The sequence below is a fragment of the Ailuropoda melanoleuca genome, chromosome 9, assembly GCF_002007445.2.
Source record: "Ailuropoda melanoleuca isolate Jingjing chromosome 9, ASM200744v2, whole genome shotgun sequence".
Taxonomy (NCBI): domain Eukaryota; kingdom Metazoa; phylum Chordata; class Mammalia; order Carnivora; family Ursidae; genus Ailuropoda; species Ailuropoda melanoleuca.
This window is the reverse complement of record NC_048226.1, coordinates 31,034,146-31,052,409: the sequence shown is the minus strand read 5'-3', so window position 1 is coordinate 31,052,409 and position 18,264 is coordinate 31,034,146. Positions and strand designations below refer to the sequence as shown.

The following is an 18,264-nucleotide window of genomic DNA, read 5'->3' as shown; positions in this document are numbered from 1 at the left end:
TTGGAATGGCTAAAATTAATGAGTCAGGAAATGACAGCTGTTGGCGAGGATGCAGAGAAAGGGGAACCCTCTTACATTGCTGGTGGGAATGCAAGCTGGTAAAGCCACTCTGGAAAACAGCATGGAGGTTCCCCAAAAAGTTAAAAATAGAACTATCCTATGACCCAGCATTGCACTACTAGGTATTTATGCAAAGAATACAAACATAGTGATCTGAAGGAGCACCTGCACCCCAATGTTCATAGTAATAATGTCCATAATAGCCAAACTATGAAAAGAGCCCAGATGTCCATTGACAGATGAGTGGATAAAGAAGATGTGGTATATATATGCAATGGAATATTATTCAGCCATCAAAAAATGAAATCTTACATTTGCAACCACGTGGATGGAACTAGAGGGTATTATGCTAAGCAAAATAAGTCAATCAGAGAAAGACAATTATCCTATGACTTCACTCATATGTGGAATTTCAGAAACAAAACACAGGATCATAGAGGAAGTGAGGGAAAAATAAAATAAGAAAAAAATAAGAGGGGGGGACAAACCATAAGAGACTCTTAACTATAGTGAACACACTGATTGTTGCTGGGGGGGTGGGGTGGGTGGGGGGATTGGGGTAATTGGGTAATGAGCCTTAAGGAGGGCCCTTGATATAATGAGCACTGGGTGTTATATACAACTGATGAACCACTAAATTCTACCTCTGAAACTAATAATACAATATATGTTAATTGCATTTAAATAATAATAATAATAATATGGGCTGCCTGGGTGGCTCGGTTGGTTAAGCAACTGCCTTTGGCTCAGGTCATGATCTCTGGGTCCTGAGATAGAGCTTCGAGTCAGGGTCCCTGCTCAGCCAGGGAGCCTGCTTCTCCCTCTCGCTCTGCCTGCCGCTCCCTCTGTTTGTGCTCTCTTTCTCTCTTTCAAATAAATAAATAAATAAATAAAATCTTTAAAAAATATATATACACAGAGCTTTTGGAGCAGTCTCCACCCATGGTGAGCACTGTATTATTTCCTTTACCACAGTAGGGATTGGCTCTGTGGAGCTGTTTCCCAGCCCTGAAGATGACTTGTGCTGATGTCACCCATTTCGAATCTACTCTCTGGAATGAGCAAGGGTTGGGCAGGCAAATAGCTTAATGAGGAAGTGAGACAGATAAAGCCACATTAAAAATGATAGTTATATAATTATGTAACAAATACTACATATTGATGTATACATAATTATGTAATAAATACTACATATTGATGTATGCTACACACACACACACACACACACACACACACTCTTTCCCTTTTTTTATTGTGGTAAAGTATCCATAAAATTTACTATTTAAAATGTGCAGTTCAGTGGCATTAAGTACATTCACATTGTTGAGTAATCAACACAACTGTCCATCTCCAGTTTTTTCCATTATCTCCATCATAAATACTGTACCCATTGAACAATAACTCTCCAATCCTCCCTTCCCCGAGCCCCCAGTACCCACCATTCTACTTCGTGTCTCTATGAATTTGACAGTTCTAAGTACCTCACGTAAGTGGAGTCATACAGTATTTTACGCTTAGACATATAGACTGAGCACCAAGAACTGTGTACATGAATTAGAGGTTATCCATATGCCACACACCCATTATTTTCCCTTCTTCTTTTTCTTTCTCTTCTTCATTTTAAAAATAAACAATCTTTCTTTTTTTTCATGTGGACAAATTTCCCCCAAATCTGGCGAGGAGGCACATAGACTTTGGGGCAGGGAAAGAGTGGCACAGAAGGATGAGCCTCATAAGAGAGGAAGAACAGGAAATCATTAAGACAGGAAAATTATCCCTCTAAAAAGAGTAGTAACTCTCTTACTTTAGAGTCTTACCTTCCTGCTGATTGAAGTGACTTAGACTGTGTGTCCACTTCTAATCCAGTTGTTGTGACAGGGCAGATGTGACTACACTGATTTGCTTTGGCTCCTCTCAGCCCACCCTTGGAACAAAGGCTGGTGACCATCCTCCTAAATCCCATGACAAGGAAATTCAGGATCCTTTCAGAATGACTGGTACGTTGGTAACCATTAATAATATCCTCTATGATAATGCATGGGTTATTAACACGAAACAATGTGTATTATACTTCATAGGGCAATTAAGGGAGTATTAAGTCAGAGCTTAAAATACTCCAAGTCCAACTGGCCTTGTTTTGATTCAAGCCCTGACTTGAGAGCCTTGCCCCCTGGCTATGATGTGACTCTGATAATTGAGTGTTAGATCTTGGTTTTAAAAGATACACATTGTGGCTCTAGCTCTTAATAACAAATCCACTCCTAGAACCATGCCATAGGCCCTAAGCTTTAGACGCACCACATATCATCAACACCAAAAGGTGCACAGTATGTGGACCTCCACTGTACTCTTGGCCTGGGTCCTGCAAATGGTAAGTGGGGCAGGCCATGGATTCATTGAAACTCTCTCGATCTCTGCTCATGGGCAAGACAGGGATGATGGTTGTCACACATCATCCTGGGGTGTCAGGCAGACTGAGGTAGTAGCTATCTAGAGGTACATGCTGAACTCTGAAAGTACTGTACGTAGATATGAATTGCTACAACATACAGTTGTTGCTCTATTCGCTGGAAGGATATAGATTGGTTTATAGGTTTTGTTTTTTCCAAGTGCCCAAATATTTAGTTTTGATTACAGATTTTTTTTTAATGATTTATAGCTCACTTTTTCAACTGTAGTAGGTTGCAATTTTTAAAACTGGTCACATTGCAGGCTTCCAAATTAAAAAACTAAAAAAATAATTTAAGAAAGAAATTTAAAAAGTTTAATGTAAATTTATAAGCATTTAAAAAGCAGTAAATAGTAAAATTTCATCTTTAAAACTGTCCTTTCACGTACAAACAGTAAAAAATCTGGCAGAGCTAGGCTAGAAATTAACTTAAAATTAGTACTTTAATATCGATCACATGGTGATGTGAAAATCTCACTAATTTTTTTTATTGTTTTCATCAATAAAATAGAAAAAGTAAGTTTATCATTCAGATAAACTTGAATGGATATGAGTTTTCCAGTTAATGGTAAAAATATTTATGTAAAGACTTCTCTGGCCAGATGTATTTGGGGCATATGTAGTGTTTTGTAATGCTGGCTGGGTGTTGCCTTTCTCGTAGGCAGAAAGGAGAAGTCAATGGATTTGTGAGCATGAGTAGAGAGAGGAAGTGTTCGTAAGAGCTCAGGGCAGAAGTCAGAGATTCAAGAATTGTGTGTGCTGTTCTTGATTTTGAAACTAACCAATCACGTGATTGTGGGTCAGTCTGCATTTCTATAAATGGAAAGATTAGATGATGTTACAAATCCTTACCATATATTGGATGGGGTAATTTGTAAGAAGAATTTTTTGTCATCTTCCCACAAAAGTAAAAGGACAATGACAACCTAACTATTTTAGCTGAGGGCACAAAAGGCTGTGATGAATACAGGGTTTTTTTTACATTTTAGCAGAGATTTTCTCCTCAATGCTTCAACTCGAAGAAGGGGTCCAAAATCTGTGCGAGGACACTGTGAGGGGTCTGCAGGTGAGTAGGGCAGAGAGTCACAGGAGCTCAGGGAAGGGACTGGTCCACAGAGGGTGGCAAGAGGGGACTGGACGGCAAGGCAGTGATAAGGGAGGCCTCTGAGCTCGGAGAGCTAGGCTGAGTTGGTTTCAGTCAGATGACCACGGTGTGTTGGGGGAATGTCCTAGCCGAGGAAATGACCTGTACAAAAGCTGGAACTGAACAGTAGGATCAGGGCTGGATGGTAGGATGAGTGCAGAGTGAGTGGTGTGGCTGCGAGATGAGCAGGAGTGGGCTGGCTGTGCTGGCCATTAGGCCATGGGAAGGCTTTACGAGGGCAGCATAAGAGAGGGTTCAGGAGTGATACTCAGGGTTTTCCCTTGGATGGAATAGCCATTAAAGAATTTTAAGTTGGGAGAAATGTGATCAGATTTGGAATTTAGAAAGCCTTGTTCTGGCTGCAGAGTTAGAAGACCGATTGATGGGAACAGCCCTGGAACCAGAAAGAACAGTTAGGAGGCCTTGTAGAAATTCATGCTAGAGGTGGCCCGAACTAGGATATTATCTGTGAGAAACAGTAGAGAAAAGATGATTCATTAGTTATTTAGAAATTTGAAATTCTTGCTTATAAGCTATGAACAAAAAGTCAAAATGTATTTTGTCAACCACGTGGCCATAGTAGACTTCATTGCTCGGTTAGTGTGTTAGTATCTATAGCCATGTAACTATTATCCCCAAATTCAGCAGGTTAAACCAACATACATATTTACCTCACAGTTTCTGTTGCCTGGGAACCTGAGTGTAGCTTAGCTGGCTGTCTCTGATTCAAGGTGTCTCCTGAGATTGCAGTTAAGCCTTTGGCTATGGCTGTGGTCTCATCAGAAGGCTCCACTGGGGAGGGAAGTGCTTCCGAGCTCACTCATGTACTTGTTGACAGGCGTCAGTGGCTTGCCACACTGCCTCTCAACATGGCCTCTGGTTTCTCTCTGGGTGAGCAAACCGTGTGAAAAACAGTGCCCAAATGGAAGCTACAGTCTTTTTGTAACCTAATCTTAGAATCAGATTCTTTCACTTCTGCCAAATTCTATTTGTTTGTCCCCTCACACTAAAGGGGAGTGTATTTACACAAGGGTGTGAATACCAGGCAGGGATCACTGGGAGGCCATCATAGAGGCTGCTTACTAGTTAACAATTATACTTTACATTAAAGACATCATTTTAGGGGTGCCTGGGTGGCTCAGTCAGTTAAACGTCTGCCTTCGGCTCAGGTCATGACCCCAGGGTCCTGGGATCCAGTCCAGCATCAGGCTCCCTGCTCAGCAGGAAGCCTGCTTCTCCCTCTCCCTCTGCCCCTCCTCCCTGCTTGTTCTCTCTCTCTCTAATAAATAGATAAAATTAAAAAAAAATGAAGACATAATTTTAGGTTGCCCAACAGTAAAAATTTTACAAGGTACTACTGTAAAATGATGGAAAATTCCAAAGGGAAGGAATTCTGAAGATGCACGTCTGTTTTTAATGTCTCATTATTGGTGTTATTAAGAAGCACTAATGATTATCTGACGACAGTGCAAAGATCTACCTCTCACATCCTTTGTAGATTTTATCCATCTTTTCTATGTCTTTTCCCGCTACACTGCTTGCCTGATTTATTATCATATGCTACAGTATAAAATCTCAAAACAGATGATGTCTCAACTGTTAATAGTTGTCTGGTAAAATGCAACTAGAAACAATTTCTCTCTAGAGAGAACACTGATACCAAATGGTGAGACTGTCAGTAGAATGTGATGAGCAATTTAAAAAAAATTAAAAACTTTTTTTGTGCAATTTAATTCTGGGGAAGTGAGCCATAATGGCTTCAAACTGTGCTTTACACTTTCTCCAAGAGAAGGGCATGGGACTATTCCAAGGAATGCTGTCTTCTCTAGCCCAGGTGTTAATTTTGTGGGCATAAATCAATACACGCAATGATTCCATGCAGTGGGGCACAGAGAGAACAAATGGCCCGAGGGGCTGCAGTCCCAAACGGTAGAGCTTGAAATACCCTTTACAGCCCACTCTCAGTTATCCAGGGCTCCCCAGTGTTTGTCTTGAGGCTGAACCAGAACAGAGCAGGACAACATATTTGTGCTGGCCCCTGCAAGCCTGAGCAGACGGGGCTCACAGGATCTGCTCTGATCAATGGAGAGGGGGTAGGAACACCTAAGAAGGGGGACTCAAAGTGCACTGCTTTTTGTTAGAGAGTATGCTGTGGAGATTCTCTTGAGCTGTAAATGCATTTATGTGCTTTCATAGTCTTAATAGTCACAGTGTAAAAAACCATTTCTCTTTAGAGAATATTTGGGTTGTTCTCAAAATTTTCCTTAGATGCAATGAACATCTTCATGTATATGCCCCCCCCCCGCCCTTAAGTATTTATTTCCGTAGAGTAGGTCCTCAAGAGTCAGGTAAGTGACAGAGGGAGTATATTTGGACTCGACTGAGGGCTGAAGATGAAGAGGCCAGGATGGATCAAAGCCATGTCTAGAGGTGAAATGTAAAGGAACTGCTGTGAGGCCAGTCCAGTCAATGCATCTGGAGGAGCAGCAGAATCCGGGGATAAGCTGTTAGACCCGAGGGACATGAGACAAGAAACTGTGTATTTGGACCTGGAGGTACCTGTTGGAACTTAAAGTCTGAAGCTGTAGTCACCAGCTTGGGTTGACAGTGAGCGCTAAAGGATTCTGAGCCATCTCATATTCCATTCCATTGCTTTTGCAAAAGGTGCTAATGATGGACAGCTCCTGAATGAGTGAAGTATTTATCATAACAAGTTAGCATGGGATGCTACCACTTTTAAACTGCTAATTGATGAGATAAAATCTGTTTCTAAAGGTTGTTTTAACTGGTATTGTGAATTCCCAACATCTAGCTGTGCCCGCGTACTTATTTGTTTAATAAATGATTATTCAGGAGAAGTACATTTCTTGTGTTTGCATACAATTTGCATTTCCTCATGTACATTAATGTTTAGATGCTTTTTTCCTATTTATTTACTAGAAAGGTAGTTTAAAGAAAATGAATTTGAATAAAGGGAGCATACGTCTTAAAACTTAGAGTAAAATGCTTCTTCTGTCTCTTGCTGTGGTGCAGGTTAAGAAGGAATTCCCCAGAATGGCAAATTCCCCAGAGTTCTCGTGGAGCCCGAGCTATTCATTGGCTCCCAGAGAGAGGCTATCAGGCCTAAAAGAATTAAAGCAAATTCATCTGAGATCCATAGCTCGTCTAGGCTCAGAGACAAGTCACTGTAACAGTTATAACAAAAGCCTTCAGCATATGTGTTCACTATTTTTAATCTCAGTTTTATTATTGCTAATTATTTAAAGGATTAAAATCATGATTATACTTCATTTGGGACAATTAAACTGTCATAACCTTAATGTAGGACTTTCTAAGCTCTTATTTGAAATACTTTAAAAGAATCTCCATACTTCTAGTTGTAAAGAGGAAGACCTGTGCACTATTTCATCCTATGTTATAAATTGCAAATCTGGTCATTTCCCTTTCCAGCTTCAATTACTATGTCTCCTTATCAGCTGAGGATGAAATCTGAATTCCTAAGCATTTGGGATTTAATTACAAGATACCAAAGCCTCAAAATTAAAGTGTACTTTTTTATTCTCTAGAAATCTAGATCCACAGTCATCAGCAACTGGCCTCATGTAGGTACTGAACACAAGAAGTGTAGCTGGTACCAATGAGATGTACCGTAAGTTTAAAATACACACCAGATACCGGAAAATTAAGGGAGAAAATAAAATATCTCATTAATAAGGGTTTATATCATTTACATGTTGAAATAATATTTTCAATATAGTTACACGTATTATTAAACTAATTTCACTTGTTTATTTCTACCTTTAAATGTGGCCACTAGAAACTTTAAAATTACGTTTGTGGCTCATGTGATAGTTCTATTGGACAGTGCTGATTTAGATGATCCCCATTAATACTCTTCACTATTTCCACAGGGCATCTTGCTTAATTACAGAATGCCTTCCCCATTCAAAGCTGGAGAATGAACCCACTCTTCTGTTGCAGAAAGGAGAGTTTTGTCTTACAGAGTCTCCAGGAACTGAGTGTCTCCTAGGAAAGTAGGGAATTGCCCATGGGGCTGATACTGGCTTGCCTCTCTCGTGCAAGCTCTAAACCTCTCTTAGATCCGCCTCTGCCTTTGATCCTCCCTGCCGCACACACATCACTGATGTGGATGAGGGCCTCCTCCTTGCCTCCGGTTCCTGGTCAGGCTCATTCCTGAGTCTGAGAGCTCTCTCGAAGGGAGTTCATCTGGAGCCTGTGGTCGCCACAGGGATCAGGGCTGGAACTCAGGCAGTCTGTGAACGTGCATGGCATACACAAAAACAAGATCCTAGAGGTACCTGTGCTCTGGACCAATAGACATTTTACGTTTTCATGTAATATTCCAGTTGTTGCTGCTTTCTTGAAATACCATTTACAGGTCTATTTGGAAACCCCAGTAGCTGGAAGATCCTCCAGCGGATTTTATTTAATGTGTTGATTTAAAAAAAAAGCTACACTGTGTTCAGGATGTAGTGGGTACTCCTAAGCCCAGCATGTTTATTCTTCAACAACTTCACCATGGGTTTGACATTTACTGGATGCCCAAACACACTCTGCATGCTTTTACCTTTGTGCCTTCTAAATGCTGTTTCCATTCTTGGGGTCTCTTGTCCTGATTTGTTAACCTGTGATAACCTACCACGCTACTCAAAGGGCAGCCTTTTCATGGTACACATGTCACACTTCTTGGCTCCTTGAGGGGACAGTGTGGGTCTTTATCATTTGCCATCCATCCTATTGTTCTCAAAGTGTGGTATCTAACATTGTTTTTGTTAATAAATGGATGAACATTTTTTATTTTTATTTTTTTAAAAGATTTTCTTTATTTATTCAACAGAGATAGAGACAGCCAGCGAGAGAGGGAACACAAGCAGGGGGAGTGGGAGAGGAAGAAGCAGGCTCACAGCAGAGGAGCCCGATGTGGGGCTCAATCCCATAACGCCGGGATCACGCCGAGCTGAAGGCAGACGCTTAACCGTTGTGCCACCTAGGCGCCCCTGGATGAACATTTTTTAAATCTTAGTATACAAGTATTAAAAGGGAGAGTGATTTTTCGTTTATGGCAATATTTGAAATTGTTTTTCATATACATTTTAAGAAAATTAGCTGAGTTAAAAAACAAAACAACTAACCCTACACATTGACATGTTAGACATTATGATGGTAGCAGACAACTGCCTGAAGTCTGGGCAGCCCTGGCCTGGCTCATGTCTTGCTTCTGTCTGGTTAGGCTGTCATCTCAGTGGCTGAGGGCTTGAGGAATGTTTCATGTTTTCTCTTAGACCCTCTGTTATTGTCTCCAGGATTCACCCAGGTCTATTTCTGAATAGTAGCCTGAGATTAGACATTAACCTTTGGAAAATGAGTGACCTGTACACACACCACACAATTTTTTTAAAATTTTTTTAAAGATTTTATTTATTTGACAGAGAGAAAGAAAGTGAGCACAGGCAGGGGGAGTGGCAGGCAGAGGGTGAGGGAGAAGAAGGCTCCTATTAAGCAAAGAGCCTGATGCAGGACGGGATCCCAGGACACCACGATCATGATGTGAGCTGAAGGCAGACACTTAACTGACTGAGCCACCCAGATGCCCCCAACAGAAAAATTTTTAATGCTAGTTTTTCAATCTTTTTATGACAGAAATTGTCAAAAAAAGTTAAACAAAGCAAGTGCAAGAACATTATCATATGAAAATGTATAACTATATATCAATAAACCAAAATCTAAGTGAATGAGTATTTCCTAGGAAATTATAAATTATTAAAAAAAGACTTAAGAAAGAATTAAAAAAAACTGAAGAGGATTTAAAAAAATGATACAATGAATATCTCTCTTGAAAAAGTATCAGGCCCAGTTTTCCTGGAGTTCTAACCAAGGGTTCAATGAACCAATAATGCTAATGTTATTTAGGATTCAGAAAAAAATGGAAGCATTTCCAAAGCATTCTGCTGGAATAGCCTAACTCTGATACCAAAACTAGGTAAGGTGAACAGAACAAAAACCAAACATAAACAGAGCAAACTTACCAAGTAAAATCCAGTAGTGGACTAAATAATACATTATAATAAAGTAGGATTTAATGACAAATGCACATATGGTTGAATAATTTGAAATTTTAAGAGTAATTTACTACTTTATTAGGTTAAATAAGGACCAAAAAAACCCCCTAGGATAAAGCACTATCTCTAATTTTAAAGGCACGCTCTAACATTTAATAGAAATGCTTCTAACTTTTCACTGCAAAATAAAAAGCAAGGATAAGTGCCATTAGCACAACTTTCCTGGCAGTTCTAACCAGTATAATAGGAAAAGAATAAGAATTAAAAGTCGTACATACTTAAAAAAAAAAGGCATACATATTGGCAAAGAGAAAAACTCTTACATGGATGTCATGACTGCCAATTTAGGAAATTAAAGTGAATCAGTTAATAGAACTATTAAAAAGAGCTCAGTGAGGTGACTGGAAATAAGAAAGTAAAAGCATTGTTACATGCAAACAATACATCCAAAGGAAATGTAACAACAAAAAAGATCCCCATTCAAAATCAAACAGTAAGTGTGAAATACCAAGCAATAGACTTGGCAAAAATATGCAAGATTTATACAACTAAAATAATGAAGGCTTACAGAAAGACGCAGATCAGAAAGGGACATACAGTTTAAGTCTTTGTATAGAAAGATTCAATGTTGTGACATCATTCTTCCTAAACTGAAAATTTAAAATCCTAAAGGGGATTTTAAAAATAGAACTGACAAATTCAAGCTCATCTGAAAAAGTAAAAAAATGCTCAGGAAGGGCCAAGAAAAATCTGAAAGACTAATGATAGGGCTATTTGCAACTATTAACATGTACATTGAAAACTATAGTAATCAAAACATGGCACAGGAATGGACAAGTGATCGATGAACAAAAAGAATTTCAGACACGGAATTACACACACACACACACACACACGATTGATTTCAAATTAATGGAGAAAGGTTAGTTCATTTACTAGAAAATGGTGAAAAAAATTAGATGCCTAACAACACATGCATTTGAATAATAATTATATATATGAAAAACTGCTCATACCTCTCTGGTAATCAGGACATGCCAATTAAGATAACTTTATTGATCAGTTTGGCAACAATAGGAAGTGAAAACATGCCATGTTTTTGAAAGTCTGGGAAGTGGCCCCTTTCATGCACAGTTGATAAGAATACATAGTTTTCTACGGCAACTTGATAACTTGACCAAATATAAAAATAAGCATGACTTTTAACCTAAAAATTTCACTTCTAGGATCCTACCCTACTTAGAAATATGCACTGCAGTATCATCTGTAGTTGCAAAAACTGGGAACAATTTCAATGTTCATAGTAGGGTAATGGTTAAAGAAATTCTCAGATCTGTACTATGTGATGGTTAAAAATGATTGTGCAAATGTGTATGTATGCATGTGGAAAGATCTGTAACGCATATTAAATGAAAAACAAAGTCAGGTGGCAAAATAATATAATCCCATCCCATCCCAGCGTGTGTGTGCAAGTGTTTATTAGATAGGGAAACGTCTTGAAGCACACATATCGAGGTGCTGACGATGGTTGACTTTGGGAAGTGGAATGGAAACGTGGGAGAGGAGGCGCTCCAGACAGAAGGTGAGGGTAGGGGTGTCACTTATTGAGTTGTTCACTTTGTTTTGAAATTGACAATACATACTCATTTTTTACAAAAATGTCTTTTAAGAAGTTTAGCAATTTGGGGCGCCTGGGTGGCACAGCGGTTAAGCGTCTGCCTTTGGCTCAGGGCGTGATCCCGGCGTTGTGGGATCGAGCCCCACATCAGGCTCTTCCGCTATGAGCCTGCTTCTTCCTCTCCCACTCTCCCTGCTTGTGTTCCCTCTCTCGCTGGCTGTCTCTATCTCTATCAAATAAATAAATAAATCTTTAAAAAAAAAAAAGTAGTTTAGCAATTTAACCAACGAAAAAAAAAGAGTTGGATTAGAACAAGGGTTTCCTCACTTGTCTTATCTGAAGCAGCTCCAGCAGCTTTACTTTTTACCCATGTTATGTATATTTGGCTTTTTGGTGAGACTTTATTTGAACACAAGGGCTGCACAACAAAGTTCTTTTGAGCACTGATAATCTCTGAACAAGTCTATAAATGTTGTATCTGTGTGTGATTAGTGGAGAGAAACACTTTAATCTTGGTTAGGGCTCCTTTTCTACTCATTTAAGGTTATGTATGTTCAGAAGGATAAATTAATTTTAATATTAACAATACATAAATAAGAAAATATATTGTGGGGGCGCCTGGGTGGCTCAGTTAAGCGTCTGCCTTCGGCCCATGGCGTGGTCCCAGGGTCCTGGGACTGAGCCCCACATCGGGCCCCCTGCTCCGCTGGGAGCCTGCTTCTCCCTCTCCCACTCCCTCTGCTTGTGTTCCCTCTCTCACTGGCTGTGTCTCTCTCTATCAAATAAATAAATAGAATTGCATGAAAGGTTAAGGGACACTAACAAACAACTGGTGATTTTGGAAATCTGCTTTTACTCCTCCACCTCCTTCCTCAGTGGCTAAGTCACGTTCTAGTTCTAAAGGCCACGTTTACGACCAATGTTGCCTGCCATTAATTTAAAAACGATGACAAATTCATGACACATACACTAATGTTCCATAATGGCAAAGTATAAAAACAAAGAGCGCTGACAGATTTTGATGCTGCAAATCAATAAAAAACTAACCTTTCACAACTGGCTCTATTGCTTCTACAGTGCAGGATAATCACACACATTGTAAAGTTTAAAGAGACAGCAGTTAGCACTGCTTCTCCGTTCTTCAACAAAGTTGTTTTTATTTAATAGTTATTCTTTCCAGGACTTACTGAAAATTCCCCCAATTTATTTCAATTCCCCAGCTCCATCCCAGCCCAAACCATGTTTTGTTTAATGTTTAACATGCTCACGATATTAAAAGATAAAGGCCCCAGATCCCTGCCGGCCAGAGTCCTATGTCCCTGTCTTTTTATCTACCTATAACTAACCAAACATACTTTTTTAGACGAATCATTAAGCACCACACATTCTTCCTTTCATTGCCATTTTAATAGAAAAAGAATATAAATCCCAATGTTACAAAATATATTGCATATTGTTCTTGTAATGGAGATTAAAAAAAAACCACACTAACTTTATAAGAGGATGTTAAAAAGCAAATTCCAGATGCAGCAAAGACACAGAAACAGTAAAATTCTAGAAAAAAGCCTGAAAAATTGTATTTGTATTCTGCCAATGCAAAAGCTCTTTCAAAAAACCATAAACCCAGAAGCAACAGAGAAAAAGACTGGTAAGTCTGACTACTTGAAACTTAAAAACTTATGAATGGCAAGTAAAAGTCACTAAACAAGCAAAGGCCAATAACAAACTGGAAATACATATTTGCAACACCTACTGAAGACAAAAGGCTCTTTAATTTATGAAGAATTCATGAATATTAATAAGAAAAATAATCCAAAAGGAAAATTGATAAGATAGGGCAGTCAGTTTAAAAGGGGAAAACTATTGTAAGACCAAAATATATGAAAATTATGTTCAAATCTCATTCATAATTAAGGAGTACTTACAAACACTAAGATACCATTTTTCTGACACGAGATAACAAAATATAAAATGCCTGATGATGCCCACAATAGTTGATAGTTGCAAAAAACTGAAAACAGCCCAAGTGTCCATCACCAGGGGACTGGTTAAATTAATTAATTCCATCTTCTAGATGGAATACAAGATAGCCATGCAAGGTATGAGGTAGATCTCTATATATGTAAGCACATGGAAAGGTCTTCAAGATTTATTCATAAAATGGACATAGTTTAAAAAAAGATTAAGTAAAAAAAAAAGGAAGGAGTATTGAACAGTGAGTGCATCAACTAGAGGGAAAAAAGTATATTAAAGTATACTGCAGTTCCTTTTCTGTTCTCTAAGGGAATTATAAAATACTGTTGGCTGTAGTTATCTTTAGATAAATGAATAAAGGGTAGGGCCAGGGGGTGAGAGAATTTTACTTTTTATTTTGTACCCTTCTGTACTGTTTATGTTTCTACCCTTAAAGGTTTAACATTATTTATTTCAGCAGGGGTCAAATGGGCAGACAGACTATGGCTCACTCATTGTTTTCTTATATCTCTGTTAGAAAAAACACAGTAATTATTTTTTATATACACTTACAAAGATGTTATACCAAAACATATGCAATTATAAAAAAAAACCAGACAGACACACACACATAAATATACATTGTCTGACAGTAAGCACAGGAGAAATCTACCTTTTCCATTTCAGATACTTACTATCCTAATGTATAATGTACAGTTAATATTATCCAAAGATGTCAAAGAACTTCATTAATATTCCTTAATCTACCATAAGTTTCCATTTCATATGGTGATATAAGATGGTGGGTACAAAGTATTAGTGAATACAGAAAGAAATTCCAAGGGTCTCATCTGAATAATGTTCTGACCACACATGAACTTTCTGTCCTTGTACCACCTCACAGTTATGATTCAGAGGCTGATCTTCGAATCAGGTCCCCAAAATAAGCAGTGATTGTTTTCAATTTATTATTAAGAAAGTTTTGTTCTATTTCCACTTGCCCTCCAGGCCCAGCTAAGGACGCCACCTAAAAAAAGGAATGGAAGAAAGTTACACATAACATAAACATGATTTCAAAATAAATCTTTTACTTATATGCTTTATCAAATAATAAGACTCTGGCTTTTCATTTAAGTTTTTCAAATAATGAGGCATCTCAAATGTTCACTGTTACTTTCCAGGCAAGCATTAATGCAGTTGTTTGGTGGAGGAAATACTTGTTTCAAACACTTTCGATAATATGGGTAAGGCCATTGTGCTATGTTATTTGCACAGGAGCTAATTTCTCCAATGCCAGAAGCTAAAGAACTCAGAGGAAGAGAAAATGAACGTATTTTCCCCAAACATCAGTTTTATTTATTAAGATAGAAACTTAAAGAATAACTTTCTTCCCTGAAAACTTTTGTCCTCTTCACCTTACCATCTCACTCATCGAACAATATTATTTACCGAGCACCTGCTACATGATGCTAGGAATACATCAAAGAGGCTAGACAGACATGATCCCACTCTCCTGTGAGAGTTCTAGTCTCTATTATATACTTTTTCCTTCTCTAACTGGTCTCTTATGCTGGTGTCCCAACCAGAACCACTTCATCTGTTGCTCTTGTGTGTGTATTTTTAAGTCCCCCTACTTTTTGAGGTCTACTAGAATACAGTGACCAACATTTATTATTTTTTTAAAAGATTTATTTATTTTAGAGAGAGCACATGGAGGGGAGGGGCAGAGGGAGAGAGAGTCTTAAGCAGACTCTGCGCTGAGTGCAGGGCCTGATGCGGGGCACGGGGCTCGATCTCTCGACCCTGAGATCACAGCCTGAGCTGAAACCAAGAGTCAGACACTTAACCGATCGTGCCACCCAGGCGCCCCAAACCAACCTTTTTATTAGGAAGCTAAAAGTATCACCTCCTTTCCATCTCCACACAGTTAACATCAAAAGGATGCTTCAAGCTTGCAATGCTTTCCCCTAAGTTCTTATACAGATAAAAGTTTTGTTTTCATCCAACAGCTTTTCATGTGACCTCTCAGGTCTATTAACTAGCAAATGTTACCTTCTAACCCCATGATTATATTACCAGAGATAAGCTTCATCTTGGTAGCAGTGAGAATGATTATGGGGAAGGACATTGCATCAGGAAAGCCCTGGGAGTCTGATAACTGAAGACGCGCAGTGATGGAAAGAGGGATACCTAAAATGTCAGAGGTAGGTTCCAACAAGAGGAGATGTGTAGTTTTGTTTTGTTTTTTTTTTTGAGAGAGAGCGAAAGAGGGTGAGCAGGAGTTGGGGTGAGGGGGAGAGGGAAAAAAAGAATCTTAAAAGGGCTCCATAGGGCTCGATTGCACGAACCTGACATAACTTGAGCCGAAATCAAGAGTAGGATGCTTTACCACCTGAGCCACCCCGGTGCCCCAAGACATGTAGTTTCTGTAACTCATTCTGTGATCATAATTGGCAAAACTGTGTATTTTGCAAAGAAAGGTGCTGTTGATTTATTTTGGTCTGAAGGTTCAGAGATCTAATCTCAGTGGTATTATACATGCTACACCAGCATCTGGCTGAGGGGAAGATTTATTGTGCATCACCAATGAGGATGTATTTTAAAGCATTTCAACTTCCTCTTAGAAAGAAAGTCACTGATACAGAAATAGGGAAGAAACCACAGGTCATTCTAAAAGAAGCTGTCAGTAGCACTGTCAATATCAACCCCCATCTGCAAAAGAGACACAAAGAGATGGCTGTGTTTTTATCAACAGGAATAGTTGACGACTGGAGTCAAACAGTACTTGTCATAATGATAAAAAGCACATGTGTATCCACTATTCACTAATAAGGAATATATTAAAGCAAAACTTTTGAAATTAAAAGTATCCAGCTAGTCTCAGAGTGGCAATTATAGGAATAATTGTTTTATTTTCTATTTTGGTATCTTTATGCCAGTCTGATTTTTTTTTTCTTTTCTTTTATAGTGGGCTCCACATCTAAAGTGGGGCTTGAACTCACAACCCCGAGACTAAGAGTCACACGCTCCACCGCCTGAGCCAGCCAGGTGCTCCTGCCAGTCTGACTTTTCATAAGAAAGGGCAAAATGAAAAATTTTGTCTTTAACCAATAAAAGGCATTCTGACTGGTACATCTAAAATATAATTATTTCACAGTAATTTTTCTAGGAGTTAGATATAACTCGGGTGCAGTATTTCTCCTGTTCCTTTAAATAGTGATTTATTTAGAGGAAGTAACATTGGCAGCAAAAGCTCTAGTTTTCTCTGGGGGAATAGTGTTGGTTGGGGAGGACAGAGAAGGAGAGGGGAGGAGAGAAGAGGGCAGGTTAAGAGAACCAAAGCAGAGCTGAAACCATAGCAAAAATCTGCTAGGATAGGTCTAGCAGAAAACCAAAAGCAAAGTCAGAGGCATATCTTAATACCGGTTCGACCATCAATTTAGAAAGATCTGAAAAACAGGAATACTACCTATCTCCCTAAATGGTATATTTTGTGAGCCATAAATAGAATTACATTAAAACAAATATCTGAGAAGGTGGGGTACTTTCTTTTCCCTTTTCCCCCACTTTTTAAAGGGTTGCCTGGACTTGGGTGCTTTGGATTGAGAAAGGAGTTGAGATGTCCTCAACGTGCGGGGTTTTCCCCAGGTCTGTTGCAAAACAGTTAATGAATTATTTATTATTTTATTCAACAACTATTTACTGAGCACTTAGAGGTTTTTGTCCCAGGCAGCTGATAATCTCTGCCTTCATGAAGGCTGGAGAGTCAGATGACAAACTAATAAAACAAGTGTGCACCGTTCCTGATATTGGAGGAAAAGGTGAATCTATGTCAAAATACAATGAGAAAACTTGTTTCTACTCAGTGTTTAGACAGAAAATTAAAAAAAAACAACCCAACTTAATATGTTACTTTCACATGTTCTAATTAAAAACATTTTGTAACTTTAGCTTTTTGTACTTTAAAAGGTTAGCATTCTGAGGTTGAAAAGACTATAAAGATTATGTAGTTCAAATCAGTAATGCTTTGCTTCTAACTTAATGCCATTAACTTCCAGCTGTCTTTATTTTTCACTAGCAGGCTTAACTGGCAAAATACTATTTGATTCCTTACCCTTTCTTAAAGTTTAATAAATTGAGAGAGACAATGAGGAAAGGAGGGGGTGAGACTGAGGGGAGGGAGAGAAAAACATAGGTAGGAAAATATAAAGGTTAACAACGGCTCTGGATTACACTCTTATGTTTTTGGCATACTACCCAAGTATACTAACTAGATTCACCAAAGAAATCCCAATTATTTTGGATTGGAACTAGAACTAAGGCTGAAACTCTCATCAACTAGATTTTGTAGTAGTTGTTCCTTGGGGACTAGGAAAGGAGAAACGGGTAAACATCATGGTAAAGGTGAAAAGTTTAGTAAAAATGAAAGGCTTCTAAGATTTAAAAGCCAACTAAACATTTAAAAGTGCATTTCTTTCTTTCTTTTTAAAAGTAAACTCTACACCCAATATGGGGCTTGAACTCACGACTGACCCTGAGATCAAGAGTTGCATGCTCTACCGACTGAGCTAGCCAGGCACCCCTGCATTTTTTTTCCCTTGCAAACTGATTTGAAGTAAAAATGTATGGCAGCTGAACAAATGAGAGAGAGTAACTACCAAACTGGATCCTAATGGAAAAACATAATCAATATCAAGGACAGGAACACTTTATTTCAAGAAAGATACAGAAATATTAGAGCACTGAAAACAGTCCTATTATTACACTGGAGAAGGGTTTATATCTGCAATATGCAAAAACTTGCTTAGACACAAATTACATCAGGTGAAAATGAAGAGCATTTTTTATGGGGGTCTATAGATTTCTGTCAATTAGTGACCAGAACAGCAAGCACCTGAACGATTATTGTTTGTGATTAGAAACCTCGTGTCCAACAGGTAAGTACCTATCTATGGTTCCT

At 38.6% G+C, this 18,264-nt stretch overlaps 1 protein-coding gene and 1 long non-coding RNA gene across 2 annotated transcripts in view; one reads left to right on the top strand and one right to left on the bottom strand.

Annotated features, from left to right (window-relative positions):
• The first annotated feature begins 3,390 nt into the window (after window positions 1-3,390).
• Window positions 3,391-16,703, top strand: LOC105239701. The gene is made up of 3 exons (XR_858600.3): window positions 3,391-3,575; window positions 15,384-15,508; window positions 16,273-16,703. It is a non-coding gene; the product is annotated as an uncharacterized LOC105239701 (long non-coding RNA).
• The window catches only part of TGS1 (trimethylguanosine synthase 1), a 39,956-nt gene continuing 34,431 nt past the window's right edge, over window positions 12,740-18,264 (bottom strand). Inside the window, exon 13 of the mRNA XM_002924110.4 lies at window positions 12,740-14,331. Coding sequence (XP_002924156.1) covers window positions 14,209-14,331 — 123 coding nt within the window. The 3' untranslated portion in view covers window positions 12,740-14,208. The remainder of the gene's footprint in view (window positions 14,332-18,264) is intronic.